The 24,233-nt window shown below is 52.5% G+C and overlaps 7 protein-coding genes across 7 annotated transcripts; 5 read left to right on the forward strand and 2 right to left on the reverse strand.

The window, feature by feature from the left end:
* Positions 1 to 5,830: 5,830 nt before the first annotated feature.
* On the forward strand, positions 5,831 to 8,823 carry GCG54_00012147 (putative Na(+)/H(+) antiporter C3A11.09; the record flags this gene model as incomplete). Its single annotated transcript, XM_045412034.1, has 2 exons — positions 5,831 to 7,960; positions 8,011 to 8,823. Coding segments are annotated over 2 exons (2,943 nt in total), but the record flags the coding sequence as incomplete, so codon positions are not given.
* Positions 8,824 to 11,077: 2,254 nt separating this feature from the next.
* Positions 11,078 to 11,910, forward strand: GCG54_00012148 (uncharacterized protein; the record flags this gene model as incomplete). The annotated part of the gene is made up of 2 exons (XM_045412035.1): positions 11,078 to 11,397; positions 11,478 to 11,910. The coding sequence occupies 2 exons, from the start codon at positions 11,078 to 11,080 to the stop codon at positions 11,908 to 11,910; spliced, it is 753 nt and encodes a 250-aa protein (XP_045263819.1).
* Positions 11,911 to 12,804: 894 nt separating this feature from the next.
* Positions 12,805 to 14,090, forward strand: GCG54_00012149 (Non-reducing end alpha-L-arabinofuranosidase BoGH43A; the record flags this gene model as incomplete). The annotated part of the gene is made up of 2 exons (XM_045412036.1): positions 12,805 to 14,021; positions 14,066 to 14,090. 2 exons carry the CDS (start codon positions 12,805 to 12,807, stop codon positions 14,088 to 14,090), a joined length of 1,242 nt encoding a protein of 413 aa, XP_045263820.1.
* Positions 14,091 to 14,880: 790 nt separating this feature from the next.
* Positions 14,881 to 15,805, reverse strand: GCG54_00012150 (uncharacterized protein; the record flags this gene model as incomplete). Its single annotated transcript, XM_045412037.1, has 2 exons — positions 14,881 to 14,963; positions 14,998 to 15,805. The coding sequence occupies 2 exons, from the start codon at positions 15,803 to 15,805 to the stop codon at positions 14,881 to 14,883; spliced, it is 891 nt and encodes a 296-aa protein (XP_045263821.1).
* Positions 15,806 to 17,590: 1,785 nt separating this feature from the next.
* On the forward strand, positions 17,591 to 18,182 carry GCG54_00012151 (uncharacterized protein; the record flags this gene model as incomplete). Its single annotated transcript, XM_045412038.1, has 2 exons — positions 17,591 to 17,982; positions 18,053 to 18,182. 2 exons carry the CDS (start codon positions 17,591 to 17,593, stop codon positions 18,180 to 18,182), a joined length of 522 nt encoding a protein of 173 aa, XP_045263822.1.
* Positions 18,183 to 18,331: 149 nt separating this feature from the next.
* GCG54_00012152 (uncharacterized protein) lies at positions 18,332 to 19,888 on the reverse strand (the record flags this gene model as incomplete). The annotated part of the gene is made up of 4 exons (XM_045412039.1): positions 18,332 to 19,161; positions 19,211 to 19,509; positions 19,565 to 19,692; positions 19,748 to 19,888. The coding sequence occupies 4 exons, from the start codon at positions 19,886 to 19,888 to the stop codon at positions 18,332 to 18,334; spliced, it is 1,398 nt and encodes a 465-aa protein (XP_045263823.1).
* A 2,438-nt stretch (positions 19,889 to 22,326) lies between these two features.
* Positions 22,327 to 24,198, forward strand: GCG54_00012153 (FAD-dependent monooxygenase DEP4; the record flags this gene model as incomplete). Its single annotated transcript, XM_045412040.1, has 3 exons — positions 22,327 to 22,360; positions 22,410 to 23,015; positions 23,069 to 24,198. The coding sequence occupies 3 exons, from the start codon at positions 22,327 to 22,329 to the stop codon at positions 24,196 to 24,198; spliced, it is 1,770 nt and encodes a 589-aa protein (XP_045263824.1).
* Between the last annotated feature and the right edge of the window lie 35 nt (positions 24,199 to 24,233).

Consider the following 24,233-nt stretch of genomic DNA (forward strand, 5'->3'; position numbering starts at 1 on the left):
CGATTCGGCCTCATGCTACCCCATTAAGTGAATTATGGCATTCGAACATTGTGTAACGTGAGATGTGGTGATTCGCTGCTCCTGGACAGCTTGGGGTTTGCCACGGGCAGACTTCGTGCTGTAAAGCAGCTCATAGTACGTACTGTTAACAAACAAAGCGTGGTACAAGGCAGTTTTGATAGGCTCAAAGGAAGTGGGAGCTTCTTCTGCTATGACTGTTTTCTGGCAAAAGTTATCAAGATTCACGCATGGGGTTGTAGTAAATCAAAGGATAAAGACACATAGCAGGTGCCATTTGACCATTCTGACCATCACCAGGTCGAATCAGATGGCCAATAAACATACGACGAAAGTGATTCACAACACCGCAAGGAAGGCAAAGTGCTCTTCAGTACGAAAATGCAGAGTAGAAACCTACGTCTGGAAAATCGGCCTACTTCGATATCTTTTCAGTTAAGCCATCATCCCTCACTCAAGTAGCATTATAATCAACGAGAAACACTATTCGTTACGCTTGATGTGCCATTCTTTCAAAGGGGCTTTTAAGGTTGCCGAGGACTGGCTCTCCCAAGCAGAGGAAGATCCTGCTGGCCCTACATTGAAGCAACAAACCAATAAATCAAGAGTGCACAGTTCACCACACCTTTTATACGCAGATGCGCGACGCATTCAAGAGACTTTACTCACTTTGAAGACTCTATTAAGAAACTATGGGAGGAGCTACTCGGTTTATCTACATCCCACTTCCCACTCTACATCTCAAGACCAATCATCAACCCACCTACGCCTCCTCACCATCATCGCCCTCACCTTGCCCAGTTCCTAGACCTAGCAGGTGCGCCGGCACAAGAATTCTATCACACCTCATGGGCCCCTCGTGCGTCACCCACTGCCCGTCCCTCAGCCGTAGCGGACACGACCGTGGACTGCGCGCCAGACACGGCACGATGAGATACGTCTGAGCCGGCATTGGGTTCCTGTTGAAGCGGCACTGGCAGCACTGCCAGCGGCACTCGACGACTATGGCGTGGACGGCAATACTAAGGCGGCTGAATGAGTCGGGGGACATGCTCCTGTAGGCCGAATTCTGGGAGTCCATCTTCGGCGGCGGCTGCTGGTTAGGTTGGGATAGTTGTTGAAGTATGGTTTTAGTGTGGTGAGCCGTCTTTGTCTGGAGCTATTTGGAGGAAGATATATGGCCCGCGATTCCGCAACTCCTTTTATGTCTGCAGAGGGCATGGTTCTGGAAGTAGTGGGTTGTATGGTGTTGGCGCGTGGTTGTTCCTATGGGAGAGTCAAAGCCAGAGCTTTGCGATTGCGCAGTCAGTTGTGACTGAGTACTAATGCCACGCGATATGCTCCAGGTTGACTAGGACAATCACGTATTCTGAATAGAGCAGACTGCAAGATCACTATCAACCTTAATTCACCACCTAAAACGTAGGCATCGTTTTGCTGCTGCTGCATCTCAGGCTGGAAAGAGCTTTTCTTCTGGCAGGCTCCAAAAGAGACTGCGCAACATCGAGTCATGTCAAAAGAAAAAAGATGCGCCGAGGGGGAATCGAACCCCCGGCTCCCCGACGCTGCTTGATGGCAACGGAGAATTTTACCACTAAACCATCGGCGCATTCTATGAGATGTTGTCTCGAAAACCCGAGATGCTGGCTGAGTGCTGGAACGGGGATTATATCGGTGTGGCTTTGTGGTTGTGGGCCGGTGTGGAGGATGAGGGCTAGACGATCTCCGCGGGCCCAGCGGCTTACCGTTTCTGTGACCCACTATCCGCAGCGGGCCGAAATAGAAAAGGAAGAGAAAAACAAGCCGAGAAGATACGTCAATGCTCGCGTGACTGCGGCTATCAAGATGTCAAGTTGCGGGTTCATGGTGCTGCTGGAGTGCAGTGTCATCCAAGCTGAGTGTTAGACGAGCCCGTTTTCAGCGAGATGCGGAACATGGCCGAAGTGTGATCCGCGAGACCGGCTCGGCGTGGGCGAGCTGGTCGGGGCCGTGGATCAGTGGCGCCCCCAACCGACGTAGTGTGCCGAGACCTTTGGCGTATGTCTGCGGTGCTAGGCATGGTGACACAGCCGAGCACATCCACGTTTGAAAGAGTTGGACGAAATCAAAGCGCAAACGGGTGAACTCGTTAGCAGTAGACGCGCATAAACGATGACTGTGCAACAGCTCCCTCGACTGGCGTTGCGTCAGTCGACACCTCTGGCATGATTGCTGCTTCTTGTCAGTGTGAAGTGACTGCAAATGGTCGGTCAGTCAAACAGGAAGGTGATCGGTTGCAAATGGTGCGAAGCGCAAGTGATCAGCTTGAGCCTTTTTTTTTTTTTTTTTTTTTTTTTTTTTTTTTTTTTTTTTTTTTTTTTTTTTTCCTTTTTTTTTTTTTTTCCCTGTTGCGGGTTATCCGGGGAACTTCAACGGGCGCTGGCGCAGAGATGGGGAAGACGGACTTGTCGGGGAAAGATTGGCATTCGTAGAAATGTTTAGCGATGCATCGACCGGTCATTGTATGCGGCGTGACGAGCAGATCCATCAGTGGTCGTTGAGTTAGACTCTTGGCCGTGAGCTGTGGACGAATGAAATGAGCAGGATTGGTGACGTAGAGGCGCATGTGAGCCGTTTGGGGTCGCTCTTTTCCGGAGGGGGGTTGCGCGATACGGAGCGCGTGGCAGGGAACTCTTAAATGGTGGATTGCAGACTGCAGTTGGTATGCGCAGTATGAATGGTGCAGACGATGCAGGACATGGGTGCTAGCGGAGGATGGCCGCGGGATAAGATGGGCGGTTTCTGGTTTCTGCCCAGTAGTGGAGTGTGCTTCGATGGTCTGCTCGTGCTCGTTCCTTAGCTCGCTCTCAAAGGAGGGCGAGGATGGGATGTTCGGACCAAGCGATCTGAAGCGAGGCCATCTCAAGGTGAGACGGTGGAAAGTTGATTGCGCAGAAAGCTACGTAGGGGCTTATTCGGATGCGAAGACGGGATGGAGATATTGGAGCTGATGGAGACCACTGGCGGAGAGCGGAGGAGGCGGGCGGAGGGTGGTGGAAGTCGATGGGACTCGTGAGAGACAGAAGTAAATGCCGCCGGAACACGAAGGAATAGCTGGAGAGTTCTGGGCGGGCAATCAATTGAGTGCAGCGCCGCTGGGAGAGTCCCAGCAAATCCGGGGACTGCGGTGTTTCACTCTGTTTGTTGCCGTGGAAAGATTGCAGAGTGTTATTGTTGAGAGATCCCAGTCGAGCGCGGGGGCTGTTCGGTGTCAGTCAGTGTTCGAATTGATTGCGGAGGGTTATTTGCGGGTGGTTGCCAAGATGTTGAGTTTTTTTTCTTTTCGTTCCCCTGAGATTTCTGGCAAAAGGTTTGCAACGGCAGCAACTGACCACAGCCCCAGCAGCAACTGCTTCAATAACAACAACACCAACACCCATCCAGCTCTTCGGGTGATGGCGGAGGAGCAGAAAAAAACAACAGCTGGGAAAGAACAAACGAGCAGGGGTCTCGAGTGGGTGGGGCTGAGGCAGTCGCGGTGGAACCGTGCGGAAGTACCGCGGAAGTACCTCGCCGGTGCCGCTCTCTTCTGATGGATGACGGCCGACAGGGACTCACACCACCAGCCAAAAAACAACACCACTCACCTGAGATAGGTAGGCTGCGAGACCTTTCGAGAAATTTCACACTTCAAGCTTGATATCAACCCCTCAACAGCAGCCACAACCACCACAGCCACTCCCCGCAGTCTCAAGACCTCAATTCAAGAAAGACAGACGAAAAAATCGCAAGAGACCCCCTAGCAACATGACTCAAGCGCGGCGACTCACAAAAGTGGAGGGTGACGCCGCTATGTTCTGGGCGCCGAGCATTGAACTGGAGTTGGCGATCTCGCGAATGGGCTTGGCCAGCAACGCCGAGGCACACATCACGTCGCCAATGCTTGGAGTTGCCCTCGACTGCCAATCGAAGTCGCACAAAACTCGCCCAGAGCTGCCAGAATTCTCCAGCGGCCTCCTTTCAAGCTTTTGCCAACCGTGAGACGAGTCTGCAGGATGAATAAGAGCAACAGGACCCTTACAGATATTTGCGAGATGTCACCGATTAGATCGGAGACTGAAAATCCGGGGTTTTGGTTGGCTTTTTTCAACGACATGCCAGACTGCCACACTAAAAATCATCACTCCCAAGGTGGACGTCAATCAACAACACCCGGATAAGCGGCTCAAGGGAACTAGAACGCGGGCCATGGCGCCCTCGTCTCCTCCCTTTGCAAACCCTGCCAATGCGACTTGGGAGGTTTTTTTTCTTCCTCCTGTGCTACAGGAGAGATTACCGCCTCCCGGGGGGGATTACGACACCACGCGGCCAGAATGGCGGTCGCATTGGGTGCATCCTTGCTTTGAGCCGCTTGGCGTACATGGGGGGCACCGTATCTCACCAACCCGGAACCGAGCAACAACACGCCGTATGGGAACTGCGTGTCGGGGTGTTCTGCGGTGGGCTGCGGTCTGCGGTCAACGACAACTGCTGCTGTTGTGCTTCGTTCTGGAATCAAAACAAGAGCGATCTGGCCCGTGGTCGTGGAACGTGGTCCTGGAAATGTCTTACTCGTATCACGGCATGCCTCCCGCGTCCCTATCGCGGCCCAAGATTAGATGCCCTTAGCTGAATCAAGGTTAGCACGAACATGGCGTGTATGGTTCACCTCAACCTGATGTGTTCCCTGCCGTCGGGCTCAACTAGCAACAATCAGAGACGTCGTGGCAACCTTATTCTCCCATGGCCTGCCAGCCTGCCAGCCTGCGAGTGAGGTCCAGACGTGCCCCCATGGATGGATGGCAGTCAGAAGAAGAACCTTGGGAGGCGTCTGGCAGGCGCAGCACCCGTATGTACGTCCTTAGCGATGTGTGTGCTATTCACTGCGTACGCTGTGCTATCGCAAGGACCCAAGTCCCGCGTAACCTGTCGGTACTCCCGAGGTACCACGTCAGCAAGCCCTGCGCCTCGCACCTCGTAGTGTGTTCCTCACCCTTCCCTCGGACGAGACGGGGGAACGGCCGCGGGAGGACGTGGACTACTCGAGTACCGCTGCCCGCTGGGATGGGAGAGCAGGAACCACTGGGAACGCTGGGAACTCCTCTGAAAGAACGACCTACGGGCTGGAAATCCATCCCATTCGCCTCCCATGCTCTCCCCCCTCGCCTGCCCTCCATGGAACTCCCACTTTCCCCCCCAAGGGCCCCACCTTGATGCGCCAAGCGGGGCCTGGCTTTTTTTCTTGCATGGATCAACCTTTGCTATCAGCACGCCAACTTCTTTTTCCTGTCTCTCGTCGCTGGGCGCTCGCAGTACTTAGTTTCCTTAAACCCCGATCCTGTCTTTATCGTTTGTCCCTTCTTTCGTCTGTTCAGCTCAGAAATCTCGGGTCTACGGTAGATCAGAGATTGCTCCCAACTGTCCCGACTGTCGTTCACCGTTTCGACACTCGACCAATTCCCATTCGGACCTCGATCCCGAGGAGACGCGCGCATACGACAGAGGCAACGCCCCGTTGGTGACCTCATAGCTTCGATACCGGCGCCCCATTTTGACTCGATTCCGACGAAACCCCCCAGGCCGACTGCCTCTTGGCGCGCCAACTTTTCCGTGAATGCATCCAGACACCCTCACGCTTAGGACGCGATCCATCGACTGGGGACTCTCGCGCCCTTCGCCAGGTCCAGCAACATCCTTTTGCGCTGGCGACTGAGCGACGACCCTTGGCGACTCCGAACCACGAAACCGCAATCACCACCGAACCCTTTTTTTCGCTACATTCTACGAATAAAGATACCCTCCCAATTGCGCCGCCATGGCGTGGGATCACCTTTCAATCACCAAGCCGCACTTGGTGTACATCATCTTGGGCGGCTTTACCACTCTTTTCATGCTTTGCTCCTCCATCATCAAGGAGCGCATGTACATTGGCGAGGCCACCGTCGCGACACTTTGCGGCATCATCTTCGGTCCTCACGCAGCCAACCTGATCGACCCAAAAAGCTGGGGCAACGTCGACCTCGTCACCATTGAATTCTCCCGCATTGTCCTTGTCGTACAATGTTTCGCCGTCGGTGTCGAATTGCCAAAGTTCTATATGGAGAAGCATTGGAGATCGGTCACCTTTCTCCTCATCCCCGTCATGACCTTTGGCTGGCTGATCACGAGTTTGTTCATCTGGTGGATGATTGACCCCTTGAACTGGCTCGAGAGCTTGGTTGTCGCAGCCTGCGTCACCGCTACCGACCCCGTTTTGGCTTCCTCGGTCGTCGGTAAGGGCAAGTTCGCCAAGCGAGTCCCCAAGCACTTGCGAGACGTCTTGTCTGCGGAGTCCGGGTGCAACGATGGCATGGCCTTTCCCTTCGTCTACCTCGGAATTTACCTCATCCAGGAGCACATGGACGCCAAGCAAACGACGTTCCACTGGATTGTCTACACCATTCTGTACGAGTGCATCTTCGGTGCCATTTTTGGTTTCCTCGTAGGCTACATTGCGCGTCACGGCATCAAGTTCGCCGAGAAGCGCGACCTCATTGACCGCGAGAGTTTCCTGGTTTTCTACTTTGTGCTTGCGTTGTTCTGCGCCGGTGCTGGTAGTTTGCTCGGTATGGACGATTTGCTTGTCGGTTTCGCAGCTGGTGTAGGTTTCTCCAACGATGGTTGGTTCGCGGCCAAGACGGAGGAGTCTCACGTTTCCAACGTCATTGACCTGCTGATCAACTTGGCCTACTTCGTCTTCCTCGGAACCATCATCCCTTGGGAGCAGTACAACAACGTCGCTGAGGGTCTCACCCCCTGGCGCTTGGTTGTGATCGCCATCTTCGTCATTCTCTTCCGTCGCATACCCGCCATGCTGATGTTGAAGCCACTTATCCCGGACATAAAGACTTGGCGCGAGGCACTGTTCGCCGGTCATTTTGGTCCCATTGGTGTCGGTGCCATCTTTGTCGCAATTCTAGCTCGCGCCGAACTTCAATGGGAGACCGTTGTGCCGCTGTCGGACACCCCGCCGGATGAGATTGAGCACAGGACACTTGTTGCAGTTATCTGGCCCATCGTCACCTTCCTGGTCATCTCATCCATCATCGTCCACGGCTCTTCAGTCGCTGTCTTCACCCTCGGAAAGCGCATCAACACGCTAACAATCACCATGTCATACACCACGGCCCCCGAGGACGGCCCTACCTGGATGAACCGTCTGCCAAGAATCTCCTCGCAGTCTCGATCACAAGCTCGCACCATGTCCGATACCGATGGCGACGATTTGAAGATGCCGGACTTCCCACCCGGAACCTTGCCCCCTGTGGGCTTCCCCGGCGCATTCCTCAGACGCCAGAAAGAGGGCGAGGATGGCTCCAAACACCGAGGTCGTTCGACTTCCCGCAGCCGTCGCAAGAGCAAGAAGTGGGAGGACGGTCTCGGTCCCGGTGGACCTGTTTCGCAGTCTGCTATCTTCCCCACGAGACGTGAGCCCTTGCTCAACGAGAAGGAGCCTTCATCACCGGATAATGCCGATGAAACGATGCCCAGACGCGACTCTGAGAGAGGCCGTGGAAGAGATCCTGAAAAGGACGATGAGATTACTCCTTCTCCCGAAGAGGGCTCCAGCCGAACCCAGACACCGCCCAAGATCCAGATCTACGAGGAAGGAGACAACCTGGTGGTCGAGAATGAGGATGGAGATGTCTTGACCGTTGAAAGATCTTCTGACCTACGTGAAGGTACGGGCGGTGACCCCGTTCACACTGATCTTGCTGCCGTGGCTGCCGCCAAGTCGAAGCAGGGGGAGAAGTTCAACTGGACCCTTGATTCCTTCAAGCGCAAGGTTGAGGATGTCTACACTTCAGAAATCGAGAAGCGCAAGGAGAAGAGCAAGGCTGATAGACGACATGAGCCTGCTCGTGCTTTCCAATTTGGCAACACTGTAAGTTTTGAGATTTGGTGAATGGCTGGATGTCGCTAACATGATGATAGGTTATTGTCGAAGACGAAGATGGTGAAGTTATCAAGACTTATGAACTGCCATCGTCCAAGACTGGAAAGGAAATTGGCGGCATCACGCAGCAGAGTCTGAAGTATCTTGGCATGGGTGGTTTGCTCAAAGCGTCCGAAAAGGCGGCAGCCGAGGCCGCCGCCGCCAAGCAAGGCGAGTCTAGTGCTGAAGGTGCTGCCAAGGCACCCGTGAAGGCTGGATGGCAAAATATGTGGAGAGGCGGCGACGCCGAAAAGCCCAAGAAGAAGACTGTCGAGGAGCAACAAGAAGATGATCGACACATCAGATTCACCATCGGCGGCGTTGGTCAGCGCATGACCAAGGAGGATTTCATTCGGGAAGTGTCGAAGCTCGACGTCAAGACTCGCCGTGAGGTCGTAGACCAATCTACCGCATCTCAGCGAGTGAAGTCAATCGCGAAGGGAGACATTCCTTCCCCGGCAGACATCCCGACCATTAAGATTGGAAGCGACTCTGCCGACAAGCAGTCAGTAACCCGATCTCCCCCGCGCATAAACACCGGCTCGGCCCAGGCACCACCCGCCCGGGAATCCGAAGACGCTGATGAGGACGAGACGGCCGTCGAGAGACAGCGTAGGTTAGCTGTCTTGGCGGGCCAGGGAGACGAGGACGCCGGCGAGACCCCTGCGGAGCGACGCCGTAGAGAGGCTGCTCTCGGCATGGGTTCGCCCACCGGAGGCGATGACTCCGACGACGAGGGTGGCGAGAGAGTGCCACCGAAGACGAGGGGAATCCGTTTTGCGGAGAACACGGTAGAGAGGGGAAGGAAGTGAGCATGCGAGATATAGACGGTGAAGCATAGCGTTGCATTCATTGGAGGGAACATATTGCATGCATCATGACAGCGACCACCCACTCGGTTGGCATTTGTTTTTTTGGTATCTCGGGACGGAACCGAGTTACTTTGACGCGATGGAACGGCCTCATTTTTTGGTAATCATATTGTCTATTCTGTGCATACTTGGAAAATTGATAAGGCCTTCTCGTGGACATTCTTCCACACTGATCAATCGTGAATTCAAGCAGTCTGGGGTTCAGGGGTTACAGCATACCGCCCCCAAGTTTCCCCGCGTCAATGAACTGGAGACAACGCCGGCAGCGCATGTGATCTTAGGACCGTTAACTATCACGCCGCACCATCCCAAAGCTCTGATCCATGTTGGGACGTTTGTGAGCAGGCTAGCCTTGGTGGTAAGTAATCTAGACCATACTGTGCTTGAGGCTGTACCCTGCGTTGCGAGGGTTAACCTGGGTTATACTCTCCGCAGGGCTGTGACGTCATTTTCTGCTCTCAGGGTGTTAACCCCGAATGCCGGGGCCGATGTGGGGCGATATGCGCGGCGCGGCGGTGGCGGAGCGGTAGTGGGGCTCCTTTTCGAGGTCCGGGCGTGGAGGGGTTCGGGCTGGCCGCGTGTCATATAGCTCGCGGGCGATTTCGGCTGGGTTGGGTGAGTCAGACCCTGGATGGATGAGATGAAGATGGCATGCGTGGACGCAAAGGATAGGATGGCGGTTCGGCTTTATGATTGATGGGGAGCAATAAAAGGTCGCTTGTGCCGGTTAGCTCTGCCTCCTCCTTCTCCAAATGCGCACGGCGGGCGGTCAATTGTAATGCTTGAACGTCAATATCCGACTCGGCTGCGGCGATTCATATCAAGCATCACACCGTGTAAGTCTCCAGGTGTATCTCCATGCTGTAGAGATCAGAAGGAGCAGTGACAAGAGTTCATGCAGGAGCATCCCGTTGAGGCGTCGTCGTCCTCCCTCGTCGCTATTCGTTGATTATCCAAGTATTCCGATGAAGAGACACTTCCTTTGATTGAAGGGGGGCTTCAAATACGCCCAGTCACATAGATTGTGTTACATTGAGCAAGTCTAGCAAGAAAGTCTCTGGTGATTCCTTCTTCCCAAGAGAATATTTGGTCTTGGCCTATTGCGGCGTAACGATTCAGAAAGGCAGCTTGCACCGGATTAAATACAATATTTCCCTTGACGAGCAAGTCGGGACTTCAGGGCCTGTTCTCTTCTGTATGGAGTCAGACTTATCCGAATGTTTCATTGGTGTGTTTCATGCCGGTCACAACGATAGATACCAGAGAAATGCCGGCCTGCTTAAATAGATCTGGCGTCTCAGTCGACAAGAACAAACAAGACAATGGCCATTCTCATGCCTCTGGAAGTTGGGAAAGCGGGCCGGTGATGTCGCGTCTTCTCGGCTTCGTCTAGTATCAATGATGTGAGGATGTCGAGGGTCAGAGACCTAGGATCTGAAAAGCACGTTGACTGACTTCCCATGGTGTTTCTCATGTCTGCTCATTTTCGCTGGGACATTATTCTCCTATTGCTTTGTTGAATATCGCCTCAATCATGCGTGTTTATCAGCCAAGTCAAAGTCGGCCATATCAGCAGCGTCCAGTGCCAATCAAAGAGGCTCATATCAAGTCAGCCCCTCCAGGCTTGCGCATGTAGGCAACCATATCGCTACGCACTTTTCATACCACAAGCTGAAAACATTTCAATGCAGATTCGATTGTCTATTTGCTAAAGCTCTTATCGATTTGTGGGCTAATCGAGCCGGGTATGCTACCCGGAGAGGGCGGGTGGCTGCCTGCCAGCCTGATTGACTTGTAAGTGTATGAAGTCCGCAGGGCTGAATTCGAATTTCCAATCAATGTGTACCGCGCGGCTCCTTCTCTACCTGAAGAAGTTCCGTGGCCTCCTTCGGTAGTATACATGTAAGCGCCGATGCTGTGAGGGTTGCATTTCCAAAGCTTTGATTAGTCGCCTGATTCATCTCGCCAGCGAATGCAGAATTTTACACCTAACAACATGTGTCACTCTTAAAAGAACCAGGCTTGCTTGATCATAAGTTTTCTTCTCGTTGTTGTGTTGGCAGATGCCCGTATATGTATTAGACCTGAGGCTTTCAAGACTATGTATATATGTATCGCCACAGGAACCGCATCCAATTTCGAATTAAAGAGAAGCAGCATCATCCTAGAACCAACATCAAGAGACACATGCACAATGAAATCGGCCGCTCTGTTTCTATCTTCCCTCACTTGCTGCTTTTATGTTGTTGCAGCGCAGACGACCACAACTACCGAAAGCGAAGAGAATCGCTATGAGAAAGAGATCAAATGCTATGGGCTCCCGTACGGAGTCACAGGCTTCATCTCGCACCTTTTGACGTATTACACGGCCCTCATGTTAGCCTGCGGCAGAACCCCACTTCTGCCATGGCGTGAACTAGATGAAGGGCCACAGAATATTTTTCTCGCCATCGCCAAATTGGTTCTGACAACAGTGGCATCGATCGCCAGCATTGCCACTTGCGTTCATACTTGGTTCGTATCTTCCATATTCAGATCTGCCCATTATTGCCCATTATTCAGTACGCAATGTAACTGACGCCCAGTCGCCACAGGGAGTTTGCCGCGCTGGCAGCAATGAAGTTGTCTCTGTCTCTGACCTACGGCCTCATCAGCATTTTTCACGCCAAACAGATATCCCTACTTTATCTACCCGGTGCAATTGCAGGCCTTGCAGGATCATTTTCTATCGCATCATCGACAATGTCCGAGCCAGCTATGAAGCTTGTCACTGGTCTCTTTTGGGGCTTGGCCGGCATGACTTCCGCCACCATCATCATTGCCGGCTTCACATGGGGCCGCGGGCAATACACCCCAGCGGCAGTATTAGGGTGTGTGATGGCCTATGGGGCGTTGTACTCTGACTGGGTGCTGGTCATTGTGGCAAACGCTGGTGTGTCTGGTTATCCGCATCGATCGCCAACGTGGGAGAAGGTATTATGGGTCTTTTACTTCATAGGAAAGAGACTAGCACTCTTCATGACTTGAGTCGATGGGCGAGCCAAAGCATTTCACAAGTCTGCTGACAATGTTGTCGGAGACAACCCAAGCTATGATAAGTCATGTTTGAATCGCTTTGGGACCGACAAAAGTTACAATTGAGTTCGATACAATTGAGTTCTTGTCGTTCTTCCCTTCGTTCCTTTTGGAGCGTGAACCACCATGTAATGCACTGCGTGCCCTCGATTCAGACACCGCTGATAAGATACAGGCTACATATCAGCCCAAAGCTCGTTAGGCTAACGTTCACCCAAATTTCCAAAGACGCATCACACAATGATGGTCTCCAACTTCGACCCCTCGCAGGCTTGGATCGAATGCATGCGGGGTACCCCGGCTTCCTTGGATAGTCTTCTTTCCAAATCGGTAGCGAAGTCGGATGGTATACGCTCATGCCAATGCGGGCTTCTCCCGCGAATTTCTAAATGTCAGCGAGCGATCCCCCGGTACCCCGACGAATGCTTTCGCCATCGGGTTAGATTGTCGCGAACAAAAACGCGAGTGGCCCAGCCAATGTTTTGCCGCGATCTAATGGTGGGAAAATAATGCGAGAATAACCAGCGGGTAATTATTGATGCCTCTCTCGTATTCATCAAGACAAATCGGGGCGGTGGAAACGTTTCTGAATCCTGAGCAGGATAGTGAAAGCAACTTGCCGCAGTGCCGCACCAATCATAAGATGCTGAAGGCCATAAACTCCAAGCCTTAGCAGTGCTAACCAAGATAAACATTTAGAACTTAAGAGCAGTAGGCTCTCATGAGTCTTTAATCAGTATTTAAAAGCTCATCTGAGTACATACCACCCATGGAGGCATCATCGGTTGCCGACTTTCTCGTCCGCCCAAGATAGATTATTTACCCAGAGGCACAAGTTCCTTCAAGATGCGCATTCACGCCTTATCAGTTTCCTCTCTTTTAGCTGTTTTAGTGGCAGGCCGCGGTGCTGTCATCCCGAAGGACCAGAGCCTCAACACCACCTTCAATAATCCTGTCTTTCCAGGATGGCACCCTGATCCTAGCTGCGTCTTCGTCCCTGAGCGAGACAACACCACCTTCTGCGTCACCTCGTCCTTCTTAAACTTCCCAGGTCTTCCTATTTACGCCAGCAAAGATCTGGTTCACTGGGTGCACGCCAGCAACGCCTTCAACCGCGCAGAGCAGATCCCAGGCCACGCTGCCATGAGCGGCAATCCGCGCGGCGGCATCTGGGCTCCGACCATTCGATACCGGGAAAGCAAATTCTACGTCATTGTCACTTACGCGACTTACGCGCCCAAAGAAAAGGTCTATAATCTCCTGCTCCACGCCGAAGATCCCAACAGCGATGCGTCTTGGAGTATTCCTCTACCCATCACCAATCCAGGAGGAAGCAACCATATTGACCCGGACCTTTTCTGGGAGGACGGCACCGCCTATATGGTCACAGGCTGGGGCAGAATATTCCTCTCCGTAATCGACGTAAAGACTGGCAACGCGAGCGACAAGATCGAGATATGGAAGGGCACAGGTGGTAGCAACCCCGAGGCACCGCATATCTACAAGAAAGACGGCTTCTTTTACCTTCTTATCGCAGAAGGCGGTGCTGGTCTCGGCCACAGCGCTACCATAGCGCGATCTCAAACTCTCTATGGGCCATATGAGAGCTATTCTGGGAATCCCGTTCTCACAAATAGGGGATCGGGCGAGCTCTTTCAGTCAGTCGGACATGCAGACCTGTTTCGAGATGTTCACGACAACTGGTGGGCTGTTGCGCTGGCAACACGCTCAGGTCCGGAGCTCGAGAACTATCCTATGGGTCGAGAAACTGTGCTTGCGGCCGTGACTTGGGAGAATGACTCTTGGCCAATGTTCGATCCTGTGCGCGGCACCATGCATGGTCCTATACCAAGAACCACAGCAGCACCTCACAAGAGACTTCTGATCGATACCGGAGACGAGGTCAACTTCAACCCAGGGACTTCCTTGCCGCATCATTTCGTTCACTTCAGGTCCAAGGTCGAGGAAAAGTACACTATTATCAATAACTCACTACGACTATTGCCGTCACAAAGCAATCTGACGGGCAGCCCAGATCACTTCGATCCTGGAGATGGCGTAACGTTTGTCGGCCGAAAGCAAACAGCCACCAAATTCAACTTTTCAGTCGATCTGTCATTTGTGCCGAATAATGTTGGAGATGAGGCGGGAATCTCAATTTTTCACAGTCAACAACAGCACATTGACTTGAGTGTCGTGCTGCCTGAAGATTTCAATAACCCCCAACTACGGATGACGGCAACCACTTTCGGAAGACCAAGCGCACCAGTTCTCGAGACAGTATTGCAACCGGTGCCTGAAGCTTGGGCAAATTGTCCCATCCGATTATCAGTTGAGGCACTTGACGCAAATGACTACAAATTCGTGGCGTTTTCAACTTGCAACCGAGCAAGTGCGAGCATAGACATGGGCAAAGCCAGTTCGGACGTGACCAGCGGAGGGTTTCTCGGTGCGCATCCATGATTCCTTTAAATTTTATGGTCCAACGTAAACTATCTCTTTGCTAATAGTAACAAAAATATTATAGGAACCTTGATCGGAGTTTTCGCCACGAATAACAATGGTAGTGGAAATGCGGCTTCTTACTGGGGTCGATGGAGATACACACCAGTCGCGCAAGAGGTAGATAGGGACGAATATGTACCAGTCTAGAGACTCTAGCATACTCACGCTCGTAGCAAATTGAATTCCAGGTCATATGCTCTCATCCTTCTGGTCTTAAGTGGCTAGATAGAAACTTAGAGACCTCATCGTTCTCCATGGCTTTAGCACAGTCTAATACCGATTCCCCGCTAGAGTTTCGTAATTCAAGACACTCTCTCTTCGAGCGCACTGCTTGGATATGCGACAAGCATAACTTTACCTGCTCGAGAGTTCCGTTCCTAGCAACGGCATGGAGCGGTGTTTCCCCATCATCATCGGCTAAATCGGGCAGCGCCCCATGTTGTAGAAGGACTCGGACAGCATCCGTTGATGCGTGATGCTTGCGGCGATACATTCCCTCCCTTTGATTGAAGAGATAGTAAAGAGTTGTTCTACCTTGAGAACCTGGACGGTTCGGGTTTGCGCCTTTCTCAAGGAGTGCTCTCAGAGCACCGATGGAATCCTTATAGGAGGCGGCGATGTTTATGAGAGGCTGCTGGGGATTGCAATCTGTCCCATCAGCATCCCCACCGGCATCGATGAGTCGACAAACGAGTCGTTGCTGACAAAAGTGGTCCTCGACGGCCGGGGGTCGCTTCGTTGGGTTCTCGCCCAGTATCATTCTTCTTGAAACTGACTTGCAAAGCGCATCTTGAATCACCCTGGGCTCGAATGAAGACTTCGCTAGCAACACCCCCACGGTATTGTCGCACCAAGCGGATGCTGCGTCGACTAGTGCGCGGTCTGTCTCATCCTGCCAGCCATCCCAGACTTCAAGAAAGTAGGCTGTCACATCTGCCTGACCATTTCGAGCTGCTACACGCAGACATGTGAGCTGACCGGGTGTGAACTTTCTAGTCGGAAGAAATCGCCCCGGGGGACCAACTTGCTCCCAAAAGAAGCGGGCCATCGCAAGCGTGCCGCACTGTGCCGCCGCAAAGAGTGGTGTGAATCCAGGGTCTTGAGTCTGCCTCACCGTTACGCTGACGCCTGAGTCGATCATCATCCGGACTGCCACATCATCTCTTTCCGAGATAGCATAATGCAAGGCCCATCCTATGACGTGATCCGGGTCGACCTCAGGACTCCAGTTCTGTAGGATGTTTGCCAAGTACTCCCTGTCTCCTGGTTTGTTTCCGTGATTGAGATAGGGCTCCACGACATCATAATACTGGGTTTGTCGAGAGCTCAGTACGGTTTCCATGGCGCGTGCTTGACTTGGTTTGGGAAAAGTTCGATGTTGGTGAAGCGTGGAGAAAAGAAATGCAAAACAGTGGCAGCAGGATAAAAAGGATGACACCCCTGTCAGTCTCGGTAATAACATAGCTTGCCACCATGACTGAGGCCAAAATCGAGGCCAAAATCAAGCCTGCGAACAGCAATGAATTGTTGCAATAGAATACAAAGCCTGCTTAATGCACCATCTTACGTAAAACAAGAGTATCATTTCTTAGCCAAACCGTCAAGCTCGCAAATTGCCATATTAAGGGCGATCTCATGTTGCACCATGATGCTCTTGCGACTTGTTATTCAGTCCGTCGGAATATGTGCAGCACTTCAACACTGGTCTTTGAGTTTGTATTTCCATTGAAGATGGGCCATCAGCTCTAAGTCATGGGGGTTCCCATTCTCACAAAGAGACCATAATGGTACTTGAGAGATGTCTTACGACCGAGCTCGAGGGGAAAGATGCTCAATGGGTATGTTGTAGTGGTTGCGGTGGGCTTGAGCCACCAGATGACGCCTCTTCAACAGCCGGTATGGGCTTAGTGAAGGTCGAAGTCTTTCTTGGCTGGTATCAAGAAGGCTCAAGTCCAGTCGAGGGTCGCGCGCTGCAGAACAAAGACGCCAGCCAAGGAGTCATTCATTGCATAAGAATGAATGTTTCTCTGTAGAATGTGGTCATATTTCGCGAACCCAAGAAGCCATCTGGATATCTTCATTTCTCGGAGACCAAAGTTAGGACATGTGAGCTACCATGTTAAGGATTACAATGCAAGATATGTCGTGGATGGGTCCATGTAATGCTTAATCAAATATACACCGTAAGTGCCAGGGTTTCAGTCAGCCTATTACCAAAATGGCGAGTGCAATCGTTCGCGTGCAAATTTTTGTTTCCAGGTTTCAATGAGTCGTGAAGAGGCCCTGGATTGCTAAGCATTGCTGACAGAGATGTTGCACAAGAGTCTTGGGCAAAAGCCACTGACGCTTCACCGACCTTCATCTGATTTCGGACTTTTAAGTTGCACAAACTGAAGTGATTCACCTGACGAGCCAAAAGATTTTCTCGCATATCCCGTGAAAAGGCAAGCAGAGCCAGAGCAGACTCATCTGACACTCGTTTGCTCCTTCGTTTTCGCTCCTTGTTTGAGATGATATGAAATTGAGCATAGTGAATCACGACATGGCAGAGATTTCAAAATGTTGATTGTCGCGATGAGGCTTCTGTTCTTAAAGCTCTCAACTTCGCATTTATTAACCACCTTGACCTGTGCCGAAATTCACATCCTCATCGGCAACTACTATCGCACGGCAGCCAAGACTTTCCAACACCAGCAACGAAGCACCACAACAACGCAAAATGCATTCTCACCGCCGCAATCGTCACCCTCAACTTTCTTCTCCGACGTCAAATCCATTTTTGACTTCAGCTCACCGCTCGCCCTCTCCGTCCACCTTGTCTCCCCCTCTGAGATCCCCTCTGAGACCTCCTCGCCAGCTCAGCCCTCTCTTTTCAGACGACATGCCAGACCTTGCCTTCTCTTACTCGCCGACAAGCGAATCTCTGTTTCTCGTCGGCCACCCCCCTTCTGAGTCGTGCTTTCCATCCCCGCAATATCACAACGGCTTTCGCGGTCTCTCCTCTCCTGACAGCGGCTCGACGACCCCAGTCTCTGACAGACAGAGGGAAGGATCCCACAGCCCAGACGTACGACCCAGCACTGAAGACTGTCACACACTTTCTTCTACTCCGCAAGAAATTTTCGAGATGGAAGACAATTGGGTTCACATTCCTACTCCTCCCTCAACGACCCCGAGACTCCGTCGTCGCGACGTCCGATCCTCCGAGACTCAAAGAACACCTTGCCCTGACGGCCAGCATCGCTACGTGCCACAGCTTGTGGGAATCTTCGACATCGATATCCCGGACCAACACGTCTCCGATTTGACAATGGCTGACATACAGCAACACATCTCACACCTGATCGCGGGAGATCCGAGACTTCGCGCGTCCGCGCCATCCCTACCTGCCTCCGCTCCGCGCCCCAACCGCCGGCCGGGCAGTGTTAATCTCCGCATACAATACACGGACCTGCCTGAGGGACAGGGTGTCGAGATACCTCGTCTTTCACGAATGCCTCCAAATGAAACCTCCTTGAGGTGCAGGTGTGAGGAGTGCACGTGTCCGCGAGATGCCGACTTTTACGGGGACATGCTGACGGAGGAACAGAGGAGGTTCTGCGGGTACTGTCGAGCGTATCATGGTGGTCAGGTTTATCCTTTCTACTAACGATCAAATTGTCATTGCCTCCAAATACATCCAAGCGTTAGATCATATTTCTGTCCAGTGTCTCCTATAGAGTCGTGCTCGAAGTAGTTTAGAATTGCAGTTTGTTCTTGCACCTAGTGATCGTCATATCATGGTGATGCATCTGCGTAAAATACTTGCGGTTCTATACATGTTTATCTTACATGGAGCCTAGCTGTAGCTCTTTGGTATCCATAAATATTAGTATCTTCCATTTTTCCTCTTGCCCGGCGCCTTAAAACTTTCTCGTCGACTCGTTCCTGGCATCATACCATGTCCCCTGTCCCCACCGCCGTTGACGTCAACCGTGAAATACGCGTCTCCCCTCTCAAGGCTATCCTCCGATCTACTATCCAGTTCTCTTCTGCTATCCCGCTTGGACTCTTCAATCGTGATCTCCACGTTTTTGCTGATCCCTCCAGACGTTGGCATTGGTGGTGTATTCCGCGGCTGGTTCAGATGCTCCTCACTACCTGTTCCGGTGATCTCGGTGATGGGGTACTGGCTGAACGGCTGTCGTCCCTTTTTGCGGTTCTTGCTATCCGGCACGTCGTCGAGCTTGATGCTTCCGGGTTGAGGCAAATTGGGTCCTTTCGAGCCGTACTTGTTGTTCGTGTTGCTGAGAGGTAGGGTGCTGACGACGGTGCCAAAAATGGGGCTAAACCACCTGCGGATGAGGGGAAAGATCATGGGAACGTTGGTAGTGACAACCGCGACGAAAGTCTCGCGAACGGCCCACGATCCTGCTTGTGAAGCGCCATTGACGGGGTCCTGAGAAAGTATTAGGTTGGCCCGAACACGGAGAATGCGACTGTAGCCTACCGATATAATGAGGACGCAGCGCAGGATTCCTGCCATCGTCACAAATATTCCTCCCGAAAAAAGTACAATCAGTCCCAGCTTCTTCCTCAAGGGCAACTTTGAGAACCATAGCATTGGGATCGGGATGCTCATAAGATAGAGATCGGTCAAAACGTTCAAGACGACAGTGACGAGAATGTTGACCTTGGAAATCGCAGGTTGACATACATCTGGTGGCAAGTAAGTAATTGTATCTCTTGAAGTTAGTTGCGTACTCACTCCCTGGGTCGGGGTAGATTTGCCAGTTCTTGTGCGTCGGAAAGCAGCTGAAGATTATTGAGAAGAACACCGTGAGCCATGTAATCACAATCAGTGCGAAACCTCCGTAAATTCGCTTTTGGAAGTTATGAAGTCCTTCCTGCACGTATCTGTCAGCTTCGTGGCCGTAACCGCATGTCTCGAGGATTGGACGCACCGTGAGGCGAAGGAAAAAGGTGCACATGGCGGCTTTCGCGGGCCAGAGCACCAGACAGCTGTACGTGATCCATCCCGCAATTTGTGTTTTTGACCCGTTGACTCTTCACAACCGTGTTAGCTGGAGATTCCATCTTCAAGCAGGCCTTGCATCCGTACCTTATCCTGTACTCTTCGCTAATGGGATCTAGATTTTTCCTCTGTTCATCCGTCATGCCATTGTTCGCAAGCCCTTGCCAGTATGCTCCGACGCTATATGCGAGAGCAGTCTCGGCCGAATATGTGCACTGCAGATCATGGGTGTCAGTTGGACTAGCGTGCAGCTTTTGGGAAGAAACTCACTGCGACAAGAAGCATCAAATAGTCATCCGCCTGCAGATGCTTCACGCCGACGGCGCTAATTCGCGCATACGTCCGCAAAGCGATGACTCCGAGCCCCACGCCCAGAAGCGCAAACGCCTCTGTAGCAAAGTCGTCGGACATACTGTGCTCATGACAACAGAGACCTTGGGCGCACAAGATTTGGGGTGAAGAGGACCCCAATTTAGTCACATGGCAGCCCGAGCATGCCGGGTGTATATACCATTGAGCGAGCCCCTCGGAAGCCTGATAACAAAAGCGCGCACTGGCGCAGCCGTGCAGATCGATGTCACTTTGGGGTGTCAATGTGTGTCAGGGCGAGCGATCAGGGGTGCAGATACGTGAACATCAGAAATACCACATCCGGGCACCCGTGTTAATGTGCGGGACTCTATGAACCAATGGCAGGGTGGACGGCAAGTGGGAATAGATAGGAAACGGGGTCCAATTTACTTCTTGTTCCTGGACCATGGTTACATGGCTTGAAAATTGCTTTATAACCGGCACAAGAATCCTCTTTTGCTCCTCGCTCGACGTTGGGGCTGACTGAAGTTTCCCAAAAGGTCGAGAAAGGGGCCTTGGTCACCCGCTTCTGACATTTGCATATGACCATCACCGATTGCGGGGCGTCTCTTGCGTCAATGTCAATAATTTGTTGTGTTTTTCAGGCCACCGTAGGTTTCGTCATTGGCTAGTCAGCCTCATATACCCAGCCGCCGACCAGGTCGCAAATTCTACGGATATGCTGCGCCATCGTTATGCCAACAGGGTCGAAAGTTGTGGCATATGGGCACCACTGGCACGAATGTTGACCTTGATATGCGCACGTGCGGCACACGGCGCACAAGGCGAGGGGAATCCAATTTTGGCTTTTGTCAAGTGATCGCCTCGAGTACATGCAGTATTGCACAGACGGACATCCCATGTTCTAGAGTGAGCTAGCGGCTTGATGTAAACTCAGGGGGGGACAGAAGGCCTCCTATTCGGGAAGCCCCGCAAGCTGTCAGGAACAGGAAGACAATCCGTCATTGTGACATCCTAATAATAAGTCTCGGCCGAAGCGTCCATCCTTAGGGGAACGAAGTTTTCATCGGAGCTAGAGCCCGAAGGGCCTGCTAACTCACCTACACATGGCTGTTGTCTATACAAAAGGGCAATCGTGCCGCTCCCGGCTCTCGTCAAGCTTCAAAAAGAAACCAAGGTGTTGACTTGGTATGTGGCTGTGAGCAATAGCCGCGACCCGCGCTCAAAAGCGGATGAAACCTGGAGACAAGGCGGATGAAATGAGGAGTTGCTTCATGATGCTTGGAGATGGGCATAAGTGTGTATACCAGTGTGGCTTGAAAACAAGTTTGCTCCAGCTCGAGGTCCCCTCTTCTTTAATCCAGGAGCATCTTGTATGTCGTTTTCATAGCGGAGAAGGCCATTGGGCCGTCTCTGAGGAGTTGTTGGTTGGGATTACGTATGAATATCCTGCTTCGGTCACCGAGGTCCCATTCGCGCAGATGTACTGTCCATTTTCAGCCATGCCAGACGATGCCCTGTCTTTGTGATGCTATGGAAGAGCCTATGAAAGAGCCATCGTGCAGGAGCTTCGGATATGTAGTTTCTCAGTTGTCGTTATTAAAATGGGGCCGTGGAGCTCAGTTACGGAAGTTCCGTTCCGTTTCGGAACGAGCACGCTGAAGGATCTGCGGGGACAAAATCTGCGTGTCGTTAAAGAACGCTGAAGAACGCCCCGACATGCGAACCCGGTTTCCGGCTTTTCTTGTGTAACCAACTCAACAACATTGTGAAAACATGAAAACCAATCCTCGACTGACATTCAAAAGCGCCTTTTTGAAAGAGCATTACGAATATTCGACCAGAGACAGCGAGAGCCTGACGATTCTCTCAAGATCCTTCGCTCCACAGCAGCGAGTCAATGCCCCTGTAACCCCCCGGTTACCCACGGTTCTCGATCACTCCCCCGGGGAACGGATCCGGACGTGATGGAAGGCCGTGCTCGTCTCCAAGCTCCACGAAACCCCTCTTGAGCAGCATTACGAGAGCAATCCATCTTCAGCTTCAGTCTCTGGCAGTTGGGATATTTCTTGGTCGTTCTGGAGCCCAACATGGTCACATTTCCTCATCAAGCACGAGGCCGCAAAGAATCTTAAGCCCAGGCCCGTCTAGGCCGGGAAAGTCTCCGCCGAGGCCCTGTCCTAGAGTGGACATGACTAGGGACTCGACATTGGCCCATCCGTCGACAAATCATTGTCCATCGCTCAACTTCGACCGTTGCAGTGTCGCAGCAGGCTGCACCAACACAATATGGATTGAGCTTTCAGGAAGGATGAGGTACCCTACCGAATTCTCTCATGGTTCCACAGCTTCAGGGCAGCCCTCGGTGCTCCGTCCCGATGTCTTTCTGCGCTTCTTTCTCTTCTGAGCTGAATCCAATTGCAGCCTTGAAGGCTCTGCTCATTTTTGCTCCGTGCTCGCCTCTCGATTGAGGAGGATCTGGAACGTTGGTACCGACAAGAAGCAGAAATACACGTCACCTTGACCCGTCAATCACGATGGAGACTCTCGACTTCGCGATCATTGGAGCCGGTAGGTCAACCAAATTCATTTGCCAATGCTTGCGATCTGACCTAAAAAGGTTGGTACGGTCTGGCTGCGGCCAAGACTCACCATCAGCTTCACCCGCAAAACACGCTGGCCGTCTTTGACCAGTCGTCGACTGCCGGCGGCGTGTGGGCTGAGCACCGTCTCTACCCGGGTCTGAAGAGCAACAACATGCTCGGAACCTATGAGTACCCCGACTTCCCCATGGACCCGGAGACCTTCGGCGTTCTTCCGGGGCAGCACATCCCGGGAAAGGTCCTGCATGATTACCTCACCAAGTACGCGCAGAACTTCGGCATATTTGATAAGATTCGGTTTCAGCACAAGATCCTTTCAGCTGAGCACCAGGATACCGGTGGCTGGGTCCTGACAATTATGAATGGGGAGGAGGGCAAGGAGTTCCAGGTCTTCGCAAAGAAGCTCGTCGTCGCCACTGGCTTGACCTCACAAGCCTTTCTGCCCGACTTCGAGGGGCAAGAAACCTTTGGCGTACCAATATTCCACGGCAAAGACTTCCTCCAGCATGCGGATACTCTCAAGACATCCAAGCGCGTCACAGTCTTTGGCGGTACCAAGTCAGCTTGGGATGCCGTCTACGCATACGCTAGCAAGGGCATCGCCGTAAATTGGGTTATCAGAGGTATTTCTCTACCCTTCTTGCTTACTTTGAACACCATGACTGACGACTTAAAGAATCTGGACACGGCCCCGTATGGATGGCGCCGCCCTATGTGACCCCTCTCAAGAAGTGGCTTGAGAAGCTTGTCCACACCCGCGCGTTGACCTGGTTCAGCCCCTGCGCCTGGGGTGAGGCTGACGGCTATGACAAGACGCGATACTTTTATCATAGCACTGCCATTGGCCGAGGCATCGTCAACAACTTCTGGAACGTTCTCGGTAACGACGTGATCACCCTTAACAAATACGACTCTCACCCAGAGTTGAAGAAGCTGAAACCCTGGTGTGAAGCCAAGCACGTCGCTTCAAGTCTGTCAATTCTCAACTATGAGACCGACTTCTTCGATCTCATCCGCGATGGCAAGGTCCAGATTCACATTGCCGACATCATCAAGCTGTCTCCGAGAGGCGTTCATCTGTCTAATGGCTTGGAGCTGGAGTCGGACGCACTCTGCTGCGCGACCGGCTGGAAGCAGTTCCAGCCCATTAAGTTCTTCCCACCGGGGATCGAGAAGGACCTCGGAATCCCGCACGCCCCTACTCCCGACAGCTTCCCATCAGCTGAGATGCTGCAAAAGGTCGACAAGGAGATTTTCAGTACATGGCCCGCCCTTCAGGACCAGCCGACCGGAAACAAGAAACTGAAGCCGCTCGTCGAAAATGGAGGCATCTCAACCAAGGAGGCGGTCAATCCCTTTACGCGGCTGACGCCATACGCTCTCTACCGCTTCGTGGCACCTCCGTCGAAGAAGTTTCTCGAGCATCGCGACATCGCATTCGCTGGTGTCCTGATGCACATCACTGCTGCCATCATCGCCAACACGCAAGCGCTCTGGATCGACGCCTTCTTCCACGACAAGCTCCCTGCCGTGCGCGAGGCCACTTCCGACCCTAAGGCGATGGAGAAGCTGCAGTATGAGACTGCGCTTCACAACCGCTTCTGCAAGTGGAGGTATCCCGCTGGCCACGGCGACATGTTCCCAGACTTCGTCTTCGATGCGATACCCTATGTCGACAGACTTGTGACGGACTTGGAGCTAAACAAGTACAGAAAGAACGGCATGATTGCCGAAGCTTCAGACCCATATGGCCCGGAGGATTACAAGACTCTGGCCGCGGAGTGGGCAGAGAAGTCGGCTGCTTAAATTGAGAAAATGGAACAGAGCTCTAGAGCAAGCTC

The sequence above is a fragment of the Colletotrichum gloeosporioides genome (assembly GCF_011800055.1).
Source record: "Colletotrichum gloeosporioides strain Lc1 chromosome Unknown consensus_49, whole genome shotgun sequence".
NCBI classification, from domain to species: Eukaryota; Fungi; Ascomycota; class Sordariomycetes; order Glomerellales; family Glomerellaceae; genus Colletotrichum; species Colletotrichum gloeosporioides.